The 22,064-nt window shown below is 39.3% G+C and overlaps 1 protein-coding gene across 1 annotated transcript in view; it reads left to right on the top strand.

Moving 5' to 3' along the window:
- Positions 1–22,064, top strand: part of Grxcr1 (glutaredoxin and cysteine rich domain containing 1) — a 114,751-nt gene that overhangs the window by 64,153 nt on the left and 28,534 nt on the right. The window contains exon 2 of the mRNA XM_028765347.1: positions 4,540–4,782. Coding sequence (XP_028621180.1) covers positions 4,540–4,782 — 243 coding nt within the window. The remainder of the gene's footprint in view (positions 1–4,539; positions 4,783–22,064) is intronic.

Consider the following 22,064-nt stretch of genomic DNA (forward strand, 5'->3'; position numbering starts at 1 on the left):
TCCTCTCACTATCAACACAAATGTCAGAAATGGACCTCTAAAGCAAACATAGAAAGCATCTTGTACAATGTTCTTCTAGCTACTTAAGCATTTCTCTCATTGTACCTAGCAAGTTGCAACACTACATTTACTTATGTATACTGTTATTTCAGACTATAAGCCAACTGCTAAAGGCTTCTTTTGATTGCGTACCATGATACATACCTTGTGGATAGCACTATGTGTTTATTCTAACGAATGAAAGGAAGACAAACAGTTATTTTAAACTGGATATAATCCCAAATTCTCTATCAGAAGGAGCAGGCAGTATAACAGATCCTTTCCAATCCAATAACAATCTAGCTCAACACCTGTTCATGATAAAGCTTCAAAGAAAACCTACTACAGAAGGCAGTATCTTTATCATAGCCAAGATTATACCTGAGAGATTAACAGCTAATACTGCAGTCAATAAGGAAGAAGAAGAAGAAGAAGAAGAAGAAGAAGAAGAAGAGGAGGAGGAGGAGGAGGAGGAGGAGGAGGAGGAGGAGGAGGAGGAGGAACCATAACCATAGCCACAACAAATGTTTCTTCCCTCAATAAGGTCTTGTATGTGGTGAAGTTATCCTTTTGACGTCTCTAGTTAACACAAAGTTAGAGGTACTAGCACAAGGGATAAAATAAGAATAAAGAGAGGAATGAGAGCCTAACTATAAAGGAAGGAAAACAAGGATCCTCCGGGGATCAGAGAAAGGTGAGCATTGGCCATCCTCTGAAGGCTGCAGTGTGTACAGTGGCCCTCTTACCTCCATTTCTATGACCTTGAATGTGAAGAAAAACTGCTGACCCAAGAGCACCTGCTTGAGTCCTAAGATGAGTGTGCCTGAAGTTAAAACATAGAAATTATTTGCTTTTGTCATTGGTTCCCTTCATTTTTCCTCAATGTTTTGTGTGATTTCAATTTTAAACATTTCATATGGGAATTGTAACCACCCCACCCCCACAACCAGACCTTTTACCAGTTTGTGTGTTATTTTTGCTTTCACTTTTTACCACCTTTCTTCTTCTACCCTTCCAATCCCCTAACACTAGGAAGGAGAGAAGAAAGGGGAAAGGGGCTGATAATATCACTAAACTACTTACTGCTGATTAGGGGTTTTGAGTTTCTTGGGGCAAGTTTGATCCTCAGGATCAGGATATCTAATTTCTTCTTTTCATCTCTTTGCACGTGACTACTTGACAAAGTGCAACCAACAGCCACTAACCGGCCAAATGGCCTCTTCTATGGGAGCTCTAGCATTTATATATCCTTTGAAAACTCCCCAGAATTCCAGATGCCACACAATTGAAGAAACTATCTGCAGCTGGAAACCATGCCTTTGCTAGAGCAGTAGGCAAGTCATAGTTCGTTGTGGATAATATGAAGAAGCACATCTCTCATCTGGGATTAAAACAAAAACATATTCCTATATCCTCTCCCTTTCCCTCTCTCTCTGCCTCTACATCCTCCCTCCCTCCCTCCTTCCCTCCCTCCCTCCCTCCTTCCCCCTCTCTCTGTTTAAGAAACCAAAATTAAAAGAGTCTCACTACACCACCTTTTTTTCCTCATTAACTTTGAATACTGAGCTACCATTTAAGCTCCTGCTAGCTGTTTTCATAGTCTCTCTTACTTAATCTTCTCAGTAAACCAGAAAATTAAAAAATAATAATGCCATTATTATTACATGTTAGAGATAAGAAAATGGCTTACTAACTTGTTTCCCATGCACCCACAGAGAGCCTGAGTTAGAACCGAAGTGTATCTAACTGATGAGGCCATACTTTCTCTACTCTAGTGGTTTATATTATGATAGAAATTATATATTGAACGTTCCCTAACAGTTCATGTGTTAAAATCTTGATTACAAGGGTGGAGCCATTGGGAAGTAGTAACGCATTTAAAATAGAGGATTAGAAAGCAGCCTTTTGATCACTGAAGTGTTATGGATAGAACCATGGCCCTTCTTTCTCCCCTTTGCTTCATAAAGTAAGCATTTTTACTGTACCACACAAACCCACCATAGGACCATCATAGGCCCAAACCAATTAAGTCTCTCAATCTTGGACTGAAACTTCTCAAGCTGTGAGCTAAAGCAAGCTCTTTTCTTGATAAGATGATTTCCTCAGGCATTTGTTATAGTGACAGAAATTTAACATGCACCATATTCAACTTTTAGATGCTTGGTCTATGAAGGTTTATAAAACATTTTATAATAATTTATTATGTATTTTTATTTTATGTGCATTGATGTTTTGCCTGCATGTGTCTGTGTGAGGTGGTCAGATCTCCTGAGTCAGGAGTTACAGACAGTTGTAAACTTCCTTGAAGATGTTGGGCATTGAACTCGGGTCTGCTGGAAAAGCAGCCAGTGCTCTTAACACCTGTGCCATCTCTCCAGCCCTTTAAAACATAATTTGGTAAAACCATTTACAAATCAGATGGTCTCCTAAATGAAGAATTTTAAGAGTGTGTATAAAACAATTATCTTTGACATCAGGAGGATCTCATGCCTATAACCCAGAGACTTCATGAAGCCATCTAATCTTTTAGATGTTACTCTCCCTGTGTTCTTGTTATCTCCGCTCTTTCTCCAGCCTTCATAGTTGTGAAGTCATTCATTCCTTCTAGGCTTCTGGGTTTTTAGCTTAATTGCTATACTCTGTTGGAGAAATAAGTCATCCCTATATCTTGATTTTTTTCAGTCTTTGATAACAGGAACACAATGCAATATGATCACGCCTCCTCCAAGTCCACACAGAACTCCTCCAACAGGAGTCTTTCTCAGTTTCAGAAGAATCACATCTTGGTGATGTGACCATTGTAGGTTTCTCATAATCCAGTGGATGGACCTATAGTTATGCACTTGTGAGGAACACTGACTTAGTCAGTCATTCCTCTATCTTTATCATACATGTCATCTGGGAAAAAGTTCTTTCTTTCTGTGAGAGGAGTCCATTATATTGACATTCGTATGACTTTGGATTTCTTTACTATTGTTTTTCCATTTGTACCTTGGAAAATTCACCTGACTTTTTTGAATAAAAGTAGTGAAGTTCTGGCTGGCTGGTTTTTGCATTCTGTCTGGAATGGTTTGTAATTTTATTTTTTACTTCATGAGAGGTTTAAGAGTCATATGGTTGCTTTAAATGACATAATCCTATTGTGTTAGTTGACTTTACATTATCAGTGTGATAAAATGTTTAAGATAATTAATTTAATGGGCAGGGATCTCAGGCAAGTGGCTACAGGCATCTGGTTTATCAGAAAGCATAGGAAAGATTATTAAATTGAACTGTCACCTTGACTTGGGGGTATTGCTCGCCTCTCTTCTGGCATGTTCGAATACTAATTGTATTTTTAATTATTCAGTTAGTCCCTCTGCCCTCCTGTGCTGGGTTCTGTATACTCCCATTCTGCACCTCTCAATTCTTACTTCTTGTGATAGAGTCTTTTTGCTACACATTGGAGGTCTGTCACTCAGAAAGTGACATCCACAAGTGCTATGCTGATTTATCTTCAAAACCTTTCCATAGTTCAGGGTTTATTAGTCACAGGAAACTGTGCCTCAAAAGTCTAAGAATTTCTAGCTGTTTTAAATAGTAGCCATTCATATTTTGTGGCAGCATCTCATCATCAAACTTTCAGTTACTTGGCTTTCTCCCTCGTGAATTTAAGTGACATTATAGATGTGGAACAATATCTTCATAATAAAAAAATCAACCGTTCATTATTTTACTGCATGGTATCCCTTTTGAGTGATCATTATTATTATTTCACATGTTACTAAAAAGGAAACCGACCAAAATGCTCCACTTAAGTCATATTGTCATCTCTTGCTAAATTTCTTTACATGTCTCATTGTTTCAGATTGAATTTTTTACTGTTTTATTTTTAAAGTTACCATATAATGTAACATGTTTTATTGATCTCTTTCATTTACACATTCTCTTTCTCTCTCCCCTACCCTCACACACACACCGTTTAAAACTAAGCATTTATTTTGAGTACATATGCACCTATGTGCAGGTTAGATGAGAACTTGTGGGAGTTGGTTCTCTCTTTCTACCATGTGGTTCTGAGATGGAATTCAGGTCACTGGGTTTGTTGGAAGGTGCCATCTTACCAACAGTATTATACTTTATTCTTATTCATCTTGACCACACGCAAGTGTTCTCTGTCTTCTTCACTACCTAACTAGTTCTTTATGCTTTTACATCACATATCTGCCATCTTCATCTTCTGCCATTTCTTTTGCCCTTTATACATAATAAATAGCCACACATATATAATAAATCTAGATTCTGCACACGACACAAAGCTTCCATTTTCTTCCATTCTCCTACTAAAGAGCACCTCTCAGTCTTAGAAACATATGACTCTGAATTTCCAAAGTACTCATTCAACTATTGTGAGTGTCTTTAATTTATAAGACATTTATCTGAAGTAGTTAACTCAAACGGTGCACACACAATAAAATCTAAGAAAGTAAAGCAAACATACCTTCAATGCTTTCCCTCCAGCAGCCATCAACTGACCTGGAATTTGACCGTGTGGTGATTTATACAACCTGCCTTCGTGTGGTGAGGACGACCTTTGAGAGATGTGAACTGGTTAGAAAGATCTTCCAAAACCATCGAGTAAAATTTGAAGAGAAAAACATAGCTTTAAATGGTGACTATGGCAAAGAGTTGGATGAACGATGCAGGAGAGTTTCCGAAGCTCCTTCCCTCCCTGTTGTCTTCATTGATGGCCATTATCTTGGGGTAAGTATACTACAGGAGAAAACTACCTTTGCATATGTCCCACCTATGAACTGTATGAAAAGATGACCTGTGACATGAGCACTCAGACATTTGGTATCTGGATGAGCTCAGGCCTAAGGGCTTGGCTTCTTAATTCTTTTCCAAACAATGTGCTGCTATGTGGCTCATCCTTGCAGAATAACAGTGAGATGAAGTCAGTGTGAAATTGCTTTGTTGGATAGCAGTACATTCCTGACATGCTCAGTTTACTTTGACTTCTAAAATCTGACCCAAGATAGAGCTGCATTTTTAGTGTAAATCAAAATTAAATATTTATAAGAGAAACATTTATAAATTTTAATTCTCTATATTCAAATAATCAAAAAATTTCTGGCCCAAATGACACAAAGATGACATGCCTGAATTGAAGTCTGGAGCCAAAAATTTATCCAATTATTGTTTAACATCATTTTTTTTGAGTTTAGTAATATGGCAGTGTGACATAGATTTACACAAAGTGATAAACAGAGAGAACCCAATTTCCAGAAGAGCGACAAGTCTGCCTCCGTTTGTTCTTTGAATAACACTGTTAGTGTACTTAAACCCTCCTGATCTCTGAACACACTTGGATAAGACATCCCAGGATGAGAACAAAAAGCCTAATAGGATAGCAATAGTGTAGCCAGCCAAATGATCCCTTATCAGAGCTCAAAGACTTTCAAACCTTAGAAGGATGCTTGGATCTTGATGATGCTCAGCATCTGATCTTAACTTTTAACAGTGAGAGATTGAGAAAAAAATTCTATATCAGGGGAGATGTCTGCTTTGTTTCAGGGAACTTGTGTCTATTAGACTGTCTATAACCATAGTTTTGAAAGGCAGCCTGTTATCCAAGGGAAAGGTAAATGCCAAGAACCCATGTTTACATAGCTATGGTGACGTGCAATTCTATTTTAATTAGAACTGAAAAGTCACAGTATTTTGAAATAGAGGAATTATGACTTGAAGTATTGATCCTCTACCTGCTGTTCAGCATACACTCTTAGGTTCCAGCAAACTATAATAGTAGCCGTGAGAGTAGTGTTAAAGATAATGGTAGTGACGGTGATACCTTATGTTGCCTTCTCAGCCTTCTGTTTGACATATATCTGATCATTAGGATACTCGACTTTCAGCCCTCCCATAGCTATTGGATACGAAGCAAATGATAGACACAGGCAGCCGTGTTTTAAATACCTGCTCTGATGGGTAAAAGCTTTGTATCCAAGTAACATAGCTGACCAAGGGGAACGAATCTAGGTTAGCTTTGTCTGACCTTCCAAACTCTTGCTTTGTGTAAGTCTCCCTTGAGTAATGGGATTTTACTATGTTGTATAGCAATTAAAATAGAGCTTCACACGAAGTAGGTGTTCCAGTGAACTTAGATTGACTACAGGACTTGGTTATGCAGCTTCCTTACATCTATTTCTTCTTTCCCTGACTTCTTCTATAAAGAAAGGATACGATCTTTTCAGGTACCCTGAGATCATAACTTACAAGGATTACAGACTGTGGCTGAGGATGTAGTTGGCAGAGTGCTTGCCTAGTATGCAAAAAGGCCCTAAGGTATACCCCACTACTGCATAAACAGTATAATTGTTCACGCCTGAAATTCTAGTATTTCCACTTGGGAGGTGGAAGCAGGAGGATGCAGGAGTTCAAGGTCCTCAATTGCATAGTGAGTTTGAGGCCAATCTGGGATTCATAAGACTCCATCTTAAAACACAAGACCAGAAAGCAACAGGCAACAAAGATGGAAACTTGCTTTTAACTAGGGAAGCATTCTGATCATGTAAAATATTCCTTACTTACTGTGTAAGTCCAATTTCAGTAGAACTCTATAGTTAAAGTTAATGGACAGCTTCGAGCATCCTCAGATATAAGGTGAGCTTCACTCATATGCTGTTCCTGATCCATTCTGTTGCATTCAGAATCCAGAATACTTAAGTTCTGCATGCTTCTGAGGCGATGCACCAGGCTGTGATACCTGTGCCATCATTTCTCTTTCAGTTGGAGGGACAGAAGGTGACTGCTACAAATGAGGTCAGGATCCTGGCTCTTTCCCAGTTGAGTCTTCTCTCTGATCTGTTTCTGTGCACATTCAGCATCTAGGATAGAATGGCCACAGGAATAACTCTGCTGCTTCTGGATTGTAAAGATGCTGCTCTGTACCTGGAAGGAGTGAGGCAGGTCCTGAATAGCTAGTGTAACCACTCTCCTCCAAACCCAGGCAGCTGTTGTTTGAATCTAGATGAAGAAGCGTCAGTGGAATTACATTGCACTAAGATGGTTTTTCTCTGCATGATTCTTGGATCTGAAATGGAAGGATGCCCTCTGCTGGGTTTTGGCAGATTATAAAACATTAATTTTTAGGGAGGAAAATTTGGCTGCTGCCCTAGTAAGTTGGTGACACTCCTAACATCTGTGGTGTTTTAAGCAGTCACTTGAATCCATTTAAGTTAGGTTGAAATTAGGTGAGTGAGAAGAATCTGGGTGTGGGAATCATACATATAGTAGTATAGTATGACTTTCTTTAAGGAGGGAGGAATGGAATAGCTAGAGAAAGAGAGACAGGGACAGAGGTAGATGGAGACAGACTGTGGGCAGTGAGGTAGGGCAGGGAGAGCAGGGCAGTAATTGGTAATTTTCTTGCTAGCCTACATCATCACCAAGCCCCAGGTGGATGCTGTTGGCTGAATTCATTGTGCTCTTCCAAGAGAAGTCAGTGAGCTCATGAGCAAGAGAGGAAGAATGGATAAAAATATTTTTTCTTCAGTTTTTGACTCTAATAAGCTAAAAACCAAAGTTGGAAGCAATAAACACTTAGTTACTTTAGAAAATAAAATTTGCAGTGTTTCCTGTGGGATAGTGGGGAGGGTGTATTCTGCTTAGAACTGGCTTAAGCAATTCTTCTGGTGTTTTGGCATCAGAATATAATCTCATTAAAAGATTATGTTCTATCTAATACCTTAGTCATAGGTAATCTTATATGTTTCACTAAGAAACGGGCTAGATATCATGATTTGTCTGGACCAATCATCAAATCTGCAATGGAAATCAACAGACTTCACACTGGAATGAGGCTACAAACAAGAATGAACACAAAAGACGTCATGACAAGATAGCAAATACAATAAATTTAATACTAGTCCTCAAGTAAGAAAAGAGGCAACTTTGTAATTTCGGAAGTCCTGTTAATAGCTCTCATCCCTTAGATCCTCTCAGATTGAGCTCAAGTTTGGAAACCGGTATGATAGATAATAAATGAAAATACAGAAGAACTTAATTATTAAGTCTTGTGAAGGGAAATGCACACAGAATTCTCACGTGGAATCTGGAGTCAGATTTGGATGAAACCTTGGATGTCTTCTGTCTACTCTTGCTTCGTTCTCGGAATCCTTTTTACATATCCCTGAGCAGTTCTATAATTGATTTGTTAATGAGTCTATGAATTTTTTTACATAGTGAATGCACTGCCTACATTACCACTCATAACAATCCAAGGTTCCAAGTTCTTTATATCATTACCGTATGAGTTATTTTTTTTAAAATGCTGCTGCTGCTGCTACAACTACTACTATTGCTACTGTTACTATTGCTATTACTACTACTGCCACTCCAGTGCTTGTGAAATAACATCTTTGAAATTATTGTTTTAAGATTACTTATTTAGTTTTATGAATATAACTGTTTTGTCTACATATATGTATGTGCACCATATCCATGCCTTGTACCCATAGTGGTAAGCAAAGGGCATAGGATCTCTAAGAACAGATGTTACTGTGGTTGTGAACTACTACGTGGGTGCTTGGGACTGAACCTGGGTCCTCTGCAAGAACAATAGCTGCTCTTAACTACTTATTTCTTCAGTCTCCAAGAAATGGTATCTTATTTTTTTTTGTTGTTTTAATATTTTTATTAGCATTAGTATATGTTAACTATACAAATAATGTGTTTTATTTACATAGCATTTTCAGATATGTATTTCATATGTTTGGACCATAGCAATATTAAACAATCAAGTGTTAACAATAAGGTTTCAATCTATCAAATTTTATTGGTTTATTGATCTTTTTAAATAAATTTAATTTAATAAATTTATTTATTTATTGTACTTGCTGTTTTTGTGTATCAACTTGACACAAACTGGAGTCATCACAGAGAAAAGAGCCTCTCTTGAGGAAATGCTTCCATGAGACCCAGCTGTAAGACATTTTCTCAATTAGTGATCAAGGGTGGGATGGACCATCCCTGGGGTGGCAGTCCTGGGTTCTATAAGAAAGCAAGCTGAGCAAGCCAAGGGAAGCAAGCCAGTAACATCCCTCCATGACCTCTGTATCAGCTCCTGCCTTCAAGTTCCTGCCCTGTGTGAGTTCCTGTCCCGACTTCCTTTGGTGATAAATAGCAATGTGGAAGTGTAAGCTGAATAAACCCTTTTCTCCCCAACTTGCTTCTTGATCATGATGTTTTGTGCAGGAATACAAACCCTGACTAAGACAGTTATTTATTTATTTATTTATTTATTTATTTATTTATTTATTTATTTATTATGATTCTGGGGATTGAATGAAGATTTTAGTGCATACTAAACATTATTCTACCACTGAACTGTATTTCCAGTCACCCTGCTTTTAAAAAGTTTGACATACAATCTTGCTACGTTGTTCAGGGTAGCTTCAAACTTGTGGTGTAGTTCAGGCTTGTCGTGAATAATCCTCCTGTTTGTACTTCCAGACTGCTTGGATTATAGAATTGCATCATTAAACCAGCTGTCATACTCTTTTAATGATATAAATTTATTATACATGTTGAAAACAAACTTCATTTACTACCTCCATTTAACGAAAATGAAAACTATTCCTTTACCCTCATGTCTAAAACATTTTTTATAATAACGTTGGTCTGTCTTCTCTCTCCATGATTTCTTAAACTCTACAGTACAGTTATCATACTCATCCTTACCAAGGTATGTCACAGGCTTTAATTGAATCTTTTTAAATTAATCATTCCATTCATTTACATTTCTTTCTGGTTGTATTGGCTGTTTTTGTGTGCCAACTTTGAGGCAAACTGGAGTTATCACAGAAAAAGAAGACTCCCTTGAGGAAATGCCTCCATGATATCTAGCTGTAAGGCATTTTCTCAATTAGTGATCAAGTGGGGAGGGCTCACTGTGGGTGGTGCCGTCTCTGGACTGGTAGTCCTGGGTTCTATAAGAAAGCAAGCTGAGCAAGCCAGGGAAAGCAAGCCAGTAAGTAACACCCCTTCATGGCTTCTGCATCAGCTCCTGCTTTCTGATCTGCTTGAGTTCCAGTCCTGAATTCCTTTGGTGATGAACAGCAATGTGGAAGTGTAAGCTGTATAAGCCCTTTCTTTCCCAACTGGCTTCTTGATCATGATGTTTGTGCAGGAATAGAAACCCTGACTAAGACAAATTGGTACCAGAAGTGGGGTATTCCTGTGACAACCTTACCATGTTTTTGGGAAGACTGTGGAAGGACTTTGGAACTTTGAGCTAGAAGAGCCATTGAGCATTAAGAGTTCTGTGGGATCTTCTGTAGTAGCTTGGAAGATGATGTTGAGAACATTGTAGAAGATGGAGGCCTGTCTTGTGAAATTTCAGAGGAAATATTAAAAATTCTTTTCAGGGTTGTTGCTATTTTGATTGTGAAGATTCTGTGGTTTTGATTAGCTGGGGCTGAAGAATCAGCTGTGATTCTTCAACAAAATACCAGAACTACTAAAGTGAAAGCTTTCCACTACTGGGGGTATTGATGCTGGTTAGCTGGAGCTAAGAAATTAGTGGTGATTAAGAAGAGACCAGAATCACTGAGGTAAAATCTTCTGGGAAATGTTTTCTGAGAGGGCAAAGAGGCTGTGTTCCAGAGATAGGCAAGGTTGTGCATCCTGCTGTGGCTGGACTTGATAATGTGTAAGAGTCACCCAGGTGGTACTGGTTTTGAAGGCATGAAGGGGTCATGAAGAGCCACTGAGGCTCTGCTCTGTGAGAGGCCATGGAAGGCCATTGGTGAAGGTGCAGCCTCAGTTGCAACTGATGGCCCAGGACTGAAGGTCATGCAAATAAGTTGAGACTTGACATCATGAGGAGAGCCTATGAGAGGCTATTGGTGAAGCCTAGTTGCAGCGAAAGACAGCAGTGTTTTGGAGATGCCTGTACCATGAGGTGACCACCAAGAACAGCAGCAGCAGTGGAGTACAGGCAGCTGGATCCTAGAATACAAGGTGTGTGCTACAAAGGGCAGATCTGGAGAAGTGACCTAAACCCTTGGAGGAGTCCAGAAGATCATGAATGGTTCCCAGACACTGGATGGTTGGAGTTTGATTTTGCTTTTGATTGTGACTGTGCCCTGATATTTTTCCCTCTTGAAGGAAGAAAGTATTTTAGTGGAGCCCACATTCAAGAGACTAAATTGTAAAAAGACCTTGGATTTTAAAAGATTGGATATTTTAAAAGGATTGAATTTTTTTAAGGATTAAAGATTTAATATGTAAGAATTTGTAAAGACTCTGGGACTCTTAGGGTTTATTTAGATCTTGGGGATGAATAAGAAAGTAAGGGTTGAGGCTTAATAGTGATATGTTTGTGTGTCAAGTTGACAAGGGGTCAATTGTACTGGCTGTTTTCGTGTGTCAACTTGACACAAACTGGAGTTATCACAGAGAAAGGAGACTCCTTTGAGGCAATGCCTTCATGAGATCCAGCTGTAAGGCATTTTCTCAATTAGTGATCAAGTGGGGAGGGCCCATTGTGGGTGGTGCCATCCCTGAGATGGTAATCTTGGGTTCTATAAGAAAGCAAGCTAAGCAAGCCAGGAGAAGCAAGCCAGTAAGTAACACTCCTCCATGGCCTCTGTATCAATCAGCTCCTGCTTCCTGACCGGCTTGAGTTCCAATACTGACTTCCTTTGGTGATGAACAGCAATGTGGAAGTGTAAGCTGAATAAACCCTTTGCTCTCTAACTTGATTCTGGTACTTGTTAACCACATGAAGACCAAGCTGCACATTTGCTACAAGTGTGTAGGGAGTCTAGGTCTAGCTCCTGCAAGCTCCCTCGTTGGTTGCCCAGGCTCTGTGAGCCTCCATGGTCCCTGGTTATTTGACTTTTAAATTCTTCTTGTGGTGTCCTTTACTCTTCTGGCTTGCTCACTTCTGACCTCCACTCTTCCATGAGACTCCCTGAGCTCCACCTGATATTTGGCTGTGGGTCTCGGCATCTGCTTGCATCCATTGCTGGATGAAACTTCTCAGGAGATAGTTATGCTAGGTTTCTGTATACAAACAAAGCAGAGTATTAATAGTGTTTGTGGTTGACTCTCTTACACGGTATGTGTCTCTAGTTATGTGACGCGCGTGTAATCGTCTCGCCAGCAAGAACACATGCGGCAACACACCAGGATCCTTCTGCAGCAAACGTTTATTCCAAAATGAAAATGGAGGAAGACCCCAGTCCCGGAAAAGGCACTGCTTATATACCCTTAGAACGGCGTGCTCATTTCTGATTGGCTGCTTACTCGTTGCCCGCCAAAACGCCCCGCGATGGGCTTTGACTTTGGCGCGCTTTTACCATAGCACATGTGCAGTTTACTTGTTTACTAGGAGGAGCACCAGATGCCAGTGCCATCTTGCAATGGCGAATTCTGCCAGCACAAGCCGCGGCTTCCTACAAGTTAGACCAGTTGTCATTGGTTGGCCATTCCCTTAGCCTGTGCTCTCTCTTTATCCCTAAGCATTGTGCAGGTAGGACACATTTTGGGTTCAAGGTTTTGTGGGTGTGTTGATGTCCCCTGCCTTCCAGTTTTCTATATAGTGTTTCCATATATATTTAATTTGAGTTGATTGTATCACTACATCCTGGCTTCCCTCTATCTCATTGTCCCTTCTTATGTGTGCCACTCCACCCCCATCATTCTCTTTAAATCTCCTCCATTGTCTTCCTGCCCTATCTCCATTAAAGTTTCTTTTCCTTTACAGTCACATTGAGCAATTTCTCCTGTCCTGGTCTTCACCCACATTTATTCCTATCTGAACACACATATTTAACAGTTTGAGGCTAGGTTCACATGAGTGAGAATATATAGTATTTGTCTTTCTAAACTTGAGTTAACACTCTTAAATGTTTTCAGGTCCTTCCATTTTCCTGAAACTTTCCCAATTTCATTTTTATTTTTTTGGCTGAGTTCCCACTGAATATAGGTATGGCGTTTCCATTATCTGGTTATCTATTGAGAGATACTGAGGGTGAGTCTGTTTCCTTGCTATTGTGAACAGAGAAGCAATCAATCTAGTGTCTAGTGTCTAGTGTCTCTGGAGTAAGGAGCAGAGTTCTTGGGCACATAGCTGGAAGTGGTATAGCTGGATCACATGGCAGTTCTGTTCTTAGCTTTTGTGGGAAATCCTGAAATTTATTTCCCAAACTTCTCCTTAACCAGCTCTTCCACATTCAATTCTATAAAGGGCTTTCTAGAAGAAAAGGAGGCCAGCCCCAGTGCGCAAGCACCTCTGAGATCTCTGTACGATGCTTGTGATCTTCTTCCACCGATTTGAGTAGGACCTGGAATCAAGTCCAGATTGAAGATGGAAACGGACTGTACTTCTTTGCAGCAGGCCTCTCTGTGCCTATATTATGTTTCTGAGCATACAATAAGCATGCACACATTTGTGGTCATACCTGCCACAAATGAGAACTTTGCTCTATCTAATCTTGGGCTTTTGGCTGATCAAAATATGCCCACTGGTACTTTATATTTTCAGGTTGAAGGACTAGGTACTTTTGACTGAGTGAAGCATATGAGGCTTGAAAATGTCTTCACCCTCATCTGCCCATAAAGTGTGTTTGTGTTTGATACTAAAACCCCAACTTTGTGGGTATAAATCAAGGTACCATTTTTTTCTCAAAATTTCACACCTGCACACCACCAACTTCCCACTTTTTCAATTCTATAACATTACCAACAGCATCCTCCTGGAGCCTTGGCCAACTTTTCATTTTAAGCCTGACACTTTTGTCTGCTTGTTAACTTCTCATTCTGTTCTTATTCTCATAGAAGAAATGCAAACTTCTTTTCCCTTCTGATTTTAGCGTATGTCTCTGTATTTATTGGTGTGCAAGGGCACATGTTTGCATGTGCAAGTGGAGGACTGAGAACAACCTCTGGTGTCCATTCTTCAGGAATGCCTCCTACCTTGTTTTTTTTGACATGAGGTCTCTCATTTTCTGGAAACTCTGTTAGGTTGGCTGGTCAGTGAGCTCCAGGTATTTGCTGCAGTTACTCAGTGTTGATATTACTGAGTGTACTGCACTATGGCACAAGGTGCAACGTCAAGTTGTCATGCTCGCATGGTGTCTTAGTCACTGTTGTATCGCTGTGAAAAGACACCATGGCCATAGTAACTCTTGCAAGGTAAAGCATGTAAGTGGGGACTTATTTAGAGTTTCAGAGGCTCATACCATTGTCATGGCAGACAGCCAGGCAGTAGACATGAAAGAGAAGATGATGGAGAAAAGATGAGAGCCACATCTTGATTCACAGGTAGAGAGAATGAAATTTGGTTAAGCATGGACTTTTGAAACCTAAAAGCCTCATCACCAATGAAAACACTTCCACCAACAAGGGCATATAATGTAATCCTAATGTTATCAAACAGTTCCAGTCCACACCACGGTGGCTAAACCTTCAAGTGTATGAGCCTTTTGGGTAGGAGATAGTCATTTGTATTCAAACCACCACACATGGCAAGCTCTTTACTAATAGAGATATGTCTGCAGTCAAGGGCCTACATTCTGATCATAAGTGATCACACATGCTGCTTCAGTCAACTCACTGTTTTGAAAAGTCAGAGCAGTAAGAACACTGAAACCTGGGAATGCACAGTTGAGTCATTTGCTCCTGAAACCTAACACCAATTGAAAGAACTTTTGAGGCAAGAAGACAGAGAACACCTTCACCCACACTGAGGTGCAAATTTCTGGTTTCTTTGGAAACTCAGTTGTGTCACCTGCTGTTTTTTCTGGAAGCTGTCTTGGGAGAGGATGTTTTGTTGAAACAGACACATGAGAGGAGGTTTTGCTGAATTAGACACGTGAAAGGGCAAGTGATGTTTTCCTGGAGCAGATGCCTGAGAGGGCAAGGGATGTTTAGAAAGAGTATAAAGGTAACCCCACGGATATGAGAGGAGGCTCTTGCATTGCTATGACTTTCAATGCTTCTCTGGTCTCACCTCTACTCTGGTCTTCATTTCATAGAGAGAAAAGCATCAAAGAACTTCTCAGAATGTGTGAAAGCTTCAGGCTTAAGTTGGTGCACTGGATTTGTCCACAACAAAAAAATCCAACATAGTTGTATCTGTTTTAAATTGGGCTGCAAGTTAATAAAGGCACATGTCACACCATATAATAGAGCCCCTCAGGAACCAAATCATGTGCTTCTTAAAGTAGATATTAGTTACTATTTTCAATCTGACTAAAGAAGAAATTTACTTGTAGATTTTCAGTGTTATCTTAGACTTAAAATTTTATGCAAAATGTGCCAAATACTTTCTTTCATTAAATTCACGAATATGAGTAAGGTAGATGGAAATTTTAAGTAAGGTAGGGAATATTTCCTAGACATCCATTTCCAAACTAACTTAAAGTCAGTATCTCAATGAAGAAAAGTGTTATTGGTTAGAAGCTGAATTTGGGCTCTAATGAGCCAAGATTTAGTGCCTTCTCAGCCACCAGAGGGCTGTCTCACAACATAAGAAACACTACATATATTAGAAAACAGAAATAGGTTAAATCATTTATAATACATCTTTCTTTAGACCCGAATCAAAAATAAATGTCTTAAACGCATGAATTATAATTAAAATTTCAAACCCAGACTTTTTTCCAAGAAAAAAAATCAGATTAGGAAGAACAATTTTAAACTATTTAAAACCTTTAAAAAATAGTAAATATTTTGTAACCTGGGGCTTTATTCTGGGTCAAACTTTTATGCCATTTATTTATCTTCTGACTGGCAATTTAAGGAAAGTGTGTGTGTTGACTCAGAGAGTGGCCCTCAGGACTCATTTCTGTAAACAGAGAGCTGGTACTGGGATATTATACATGATTACAATTGAGATGATATTTTGCACAGAGATTTAACAAACTGAAATGGTTGAGTCCAGTTGCAGGCCTCCTTCTGCTCAGGTAGGATCAGCGTGTTCTATGCTGTGATTTTATTTTGCTTTTAATCACACCTTGGTCTCCCAGTTTCATCGAGCTCAACTCAAAATACCTCTATCTACAAAAACAAAACAAAAAATTAAGCTAAACAGACCTAGCCATATGTCTTGTCTGGGTAGTATCAGATTAGAAGGACGAGTGTAAATGAGTAAAATGAAGTGTACCATCTGGTCAACCACAAGAGCAGAAGAGTCCACGGGCTCCTTGTGGGGCTTCTTCTTTAGATGGGAGCTTGTAAGAAACCTGCAGGGGCTGATATTCGTGTCTTCCGGAGGTCAGTGTGTGCATCCACTTGTTTTGACTTTCAGCTCTTCTCCCCGATTCATCTTGCCCATTTGAGGCATTAAGGAGACTGGAAGAAGAGTTTTTCTTTTTAAATTAATCTCTGTTGTATCCTAATATCTCCTTCTTCCTTTCCTTTGAGAGCTACGATGGAAGTGAAAGAAATTTCAAATTCTCCCCTAAATGTAAACCGCATGTTCCATTCTACATACTTTATTTATTGTCTGCTACATATTTCCCCTTGAAAGGCTAAAAATAAACAAAAGTATTCAATGGAGTAACTTGAAGAAAAACACTAAGCTAAATGTCTGAACCTCTTTCTGGCAATCTTATGTCATTTGAGTCTCTCTGGCGCTTGGTAACCCTTGGTAACCCTTGGTAACCCTTGGTAACCCTTGGCAACTCCTATATGTTCTACATTCAGTAGAACATATTTCTTTTTGCACAGTCTGCACTGTACCTTAAAATTAATCATTTTGAAAGCCTGGAATGAACAAGCTGTCTAGCTACTGAGTGATTAGTGAGCTCTCTTTGTGTAAATAGCACTGTGAAATGTTTTAGTTAGTCCAAAGACTTAAACACACCGTTCCTCCAATCCAGGCTAAAACTTAAAAGAGCATATAGTGCTAGGGGTGATGAACACATGCTGCTTCACTTGATGCTATACTATTCGTGGTAAGGACTAAGTTAATGACTGGACTAAGTATTCAAAAAGAGGAAGGAGAGATGCATACTTTAATTAGGGACATTAAGGACAATTCGAAGAAAGAGGTAGTACTTGGGCTGTGGTTTGGAACATGCATAAGATTGTAATGAGTGGGTGGAAATGTGTTTCTGGCTCTCCACTATTAACTTTCCTAGCATGAACTTTCAGGAGAGAATAATTATTGCTGTGCCTGATTAGTAAAGATCTGTTGTTCTCTCTAACTAGTGCTGGGAAATATCTAGGCAATTAAACCAAAGATGGAAGATCTACCAAGTCAGTATTTTTTTTTTCTGGAGTCCCTTTCCACACACTTGTTGGGGTCATGAGATATGTCACATTCATTGGAGTACGCTGTGCTCTGGAGCTTGAAAAGAGCTAAGAGTGAACTTCAGTCTTCAGATTTTCCCTTGAGTGATTCCAAAGAGTGTGTGAAGCAGAACTCTGGGGACCAGGGGAGCTAGAGTCTTCTCTGCAGCAAGATGTTCACTGAGAATATGCCTTCTACTATCTATTGAGCTCTGTCACAGGAGGAAATAGGACAAGACCAACACTCCATGATTTTTACAAGTTGGAATAAGAAATATATCAATTCCCTTCTCTCACTGACAAGCACTGATGCAGAACAACAGAGAATCCTAGTCATTTCCTAGACAAAGGGTAAAATAAAAATGAAAATAAGCTCTGTTGTGAAGATTGCCACATTCAGTTGCTCAAGGGACAACAAGACTCTGGTTAAAGAGCAATTTTTCACCAGAATCTTTCAGGGTCATTAAATATATTTTTTTAAAAAATAGATTGCTCTGGTAAAATTATTAGCTTAATATAAGCACAGAATAAAATGTTTCGTTTCATTTGTATTCAAAGAGATGAGCCCATTTATCTGTACTTTCTTTCATTCTTCAATGACTTGACATTTTGTGAAGTTAGTAAGTAATATGTACCTGAAAACTCGTTGTATAAAAACAGGATCCTTGGAGAATTTAAAAGTCACAATAAGGTGTTTGGTCTTCACTTACTAGAAGTCTGAACCAAGACTGAAAAGATCAATGTAATGTCAATATGCAAGGTAATGTTTACTAGAATGTGATGAGGTTATGATGAGACTCCCCACAGGATTGTGGTTTGAGGCTTTGGAGTGAGGTGGGGCTTCTGTGGAAGAATTAGGCTCACTTAGGCAGAGATTTGGATGTTATAGCCTAGCCTGTCTTCTAGTCCTCTCCTTTGATTCTGGTCTGTGTGTCTGTCATGTGAACAGCTGCAGTACAACTCGTATGCACAGTGGCTGACTGGTCTGTCATCTGAACAGCTGTAGTACACCCTCAGTGGCTGACTCAGCCCTTTGTCATTCATTCTTGAAGCCATGGACGGAAACTGTCTGAAACTGGCAGCCAAAGAAACCTTCCTTTTATTAAGTTTCTTTTGTGAAGAACTTGGTCAGAGCCATGAGATAAGCAATGGAGGGGGGGGAGGGAGGGAGGGAGGGAGAGAGAGAGAGAGAGAGAGAGAGAGAGAGAGAGAGAGAGAGAGAGAGAGGAAATTTAATCATTCTTTCAGGACCCATTGCTCTGTGAATAGGGCAAGCCTTGTAGGGACACAAACTAAGGCATGTGAGAATGTTACCCTTTGCCTCTGTGTTCACAGAAGGGGCAGTCATGAGCTATCTCTGTTACATGAAGCAGGCAGGCCTATTTGTGTGCAATCCATCCAGACTGTGCTAGAAAGCAACACCAGGACATATGCCCCCTTACTTCCCATCTGCTGTGAATAGCCTTAAAAGGATCTGAGATGATATTTTCAAATGATTTTTATACTTTTTGAAGATATGTACTTATATCATTTGCCTGGGCATTGTAGAATGATCAGAATTGCACTACTGTTGGTGTTTGCATTGCCAGTTTCATCACCTTCATATGATTCTTGTGTTCATAATTTAGGGACATTAGAACAGAATGCCACAGATTGAGTGGCTTAAACAATAAATCTAGAGAACCAAAGTCCGAGATTAAGATGTCATCATGTTTGGTATCTACCAGGGCCTCTATGCGCAGCTTAGATGTGGCTGACTTCTTGTGGTGTCATACACACTTTCTTTGTCTTTCTTCTTATAAAGATACTAATGCCACTGGGTTAATGTCAAATTTATGAACTAATTTAGTCCAGTTATCTCCTTACAAGTCCTGATTTCAGTGGCTGGACAGAGGACTTGATGGGTAAGAGGGTTTAAACTGAAGACCTAAGAGGGTTTAAGCCGATGTCCAGAGTTCCTATGTAAAAAGCCAGGAGTACTCATATGCCGGCAGCAAATGCAGGAGGATTACAGGGACTTGCTAGCCACCAGCCCAGCTCCTGGTTCAGTGAGAGACACTGTCTCCAAAAAAAATAAGGCAGAAAGTGACAGGGTAAGGCACCTAATGCCTTCCTCCAGCCTCTGGATGTGCACAGGCTTATGCACCCACATACATGTATGCATAGCACATACACACATAGACATACATGCACATAGAGATGTACAGACAGCTTGACAGATGACACACACACACACACACACACACACACACACACACACACACACACACATATCCCACCCCACAGCCTTGTCTTCTAATATAGTCTGCCCCACTCCATTGGTGTGACGTGCTTGAAGCTGAGGACCTCATGAAGAAGTCTATTTAGCTTTCATTTCTAGAAGTTCAAAAGCCTGTCACCCACTCAACTCTGATGAAGGGATATCTGGTGGAGTCATCACTGTGTCCAAGGCACATGTGAAAGGTTTACACGCCAAGATTCAATACAAGAAATCTGGGAGAGGCTCTCTCTTTTGATAATGACCCAATTCCCTGGGAGCTAATCTACACTTAACAGACCACACTGACTCCCATGTACAGCATCAGTACACTCATGAATATAGTCCTCATGACCTTCAACTAGTTTTCATCTCGTAAAGTTTCATCACCACAGTGGAGACATTGATTTTTAAATAGAGAGACTGATTTTGTCTGGGGGGAATACATGTTAATGCTGTTGCATGGGGGTCAGAGGACAATTTGTGAGAGTTGGTCCTTTCTTTCCACCATTGGGCTACCACCATAGATAGAATGCAGATTTGTAGGCTTGGCTGTGTCTTCACCAGCTGAGCCCTCTCACTGACCCCTCTTTCTATCTCCCTACATTTTCTTTCCATGTCAACAAATAAGATGCTTCTTCTATTCTCTTAGAACAGTGATTCTCAACCTTTCTAATGCTGTGACCCGTTAACAGTTCCTCATGCTGTGGTGACCCCCAGCCCTTATTTTGTTGCTACTTCATAAATGTAATTTTGCTACTCTTATGAATTATAATGTAAATGTCTGATATGTGCGATATCTGATAAGTGACTCTTCGTGGGTTGCAAACCATATGTTGAAAACCTCTGTCTTAGAGAGTTCCTCTGATCCTCAGGTCTGTAAATCACTATTTTTCCTGCCATGTACAGGACACTTCGTGAAAGAAATTCAGACACCAGGTGTAGATATAGTACACTTTGCCATATTTGTATTATTGTTTGCTAAATGATTTCAGTATTGTACAAAACTTTGAGTTAATAATTAAAAAAAATAATTATTTGAAAACTTCAATAGCTTCTGGGAAGCTCAGTACGGATTAGTTCTAAGGTAATTTTGGGCTTTGTAATTAGTTTATTCTATTGCAGCCTTTATTATTTTCTGCCTCTTGTCTTGCTAGGATACCTCTGATGTTCACTGTGCAGTTTCTTGAATTATATTAGTTAATTTCTTCACTCTAAGAAAAGAAAACTCATTGATGTGAACCTATGTCCTAAAACACCTTTCATGATACAAATGAAATTGATCTGTCCCATCTTAATTTTCATTGTAATTAGGGTCAGTTGAGATTTTGATTTTTTTCCTCCTTCCTATAAAAGTTCTTCAGAGAACTAATTAATTTCCAAGAAAGTGATTTTTTTTTTAGTAGTCATTATTTACAACTTTATTACATCATGGCCAGATAAAATGACCCAAGGAGTCCTTATTATTTTGAATTTATTCATATTTTTGTTGCAGTCTAAACTATGGTAAGATTGTTTTATAGAACTTTCATAGCTATTTGCAAAGAATATATTCCTTTTACATCGTATGTATGGATGTGAACATAAATAAAAATTTCAAATTGTATCTTTATTTTATGTACTGAGAGAGGTCTATGTAGTCCAAGCTCATCTCAAACATACTGCATGGCCAAGGGTAATCAAACTCCCAATCCTCTTACCTCCCCCTCTTGAGTGCTGAGAGAACAGACACGTACCACCACATCTGCTGTAAGTTATATTTATAATTGCGTCACTCACATACTTTGTTCCTGCCTTAATGTAATATTTTTATCAAATGCAATGGTGTGATTTTATCAGTTGAGACTCATATGTTTAAATATGTGCTGATGTGTTTGTTGATATTCCCCCATCCTTCTGTTTTAATGTTTTACTATTGTAATATAAACAGCTGTAGTCAACTAATGCTTTTGGCTTGAATTTGTCTGTGTTTCATTTTAATACATTTAACTTAAGGGTTTTGTTTAGTCATTCCTGTATTTCTTTGCTTATAATTAGGATTTAATGGTTTCATTTGTTAACAAAAATAATCCCGTATTTTATATTACTGATATAGCTTATGTATGTTTTATGTTTCAGCAAAGGAGTTTAACCACTTACATTTATTGTCTTAAACAAAGTTTCATCCTTACTGTCATTCGATCTGAGAGTGAATGAGTGCTTGTGTGGCTGTGTGTGGGCGTGTCTGCGTTTCCAAATATATGAATGTGTGCACATGAAGGCCAGATGTCAGTGTTGGGTATCATTCCTTAGTCACTGTTCACATTTAAGAAAGGGTCTCTCCTTTATCTGAAAATCACAAAATAGGCTGGGTTGGCTAGTAATCAATGTCCAGGAATCTGCCTCTGTTGTACTATTGTTTGTACACACACTGTTTGTACACACACACGAGAGAGAGAGAGAGAGAGAGAGAGAGAGAGAGAGAGAGAGAGAGAGAGAGAGA

Source organism: Grammomys surdaster, unplaced genomic scaffold (assembly GCF_004785775.1).
Source record: "Grammomys surdaster isolate TR1022 unplaced genomic scaffold, NIH_TR_1.0 150, whole genome shotgun sequence".
Classification (NCBI taxonomy): Eukaryota; Metazoa; Chordata; class Mammalia; order Rodentia; family Muridae; genus Grammomys; species Grammomys surdaster.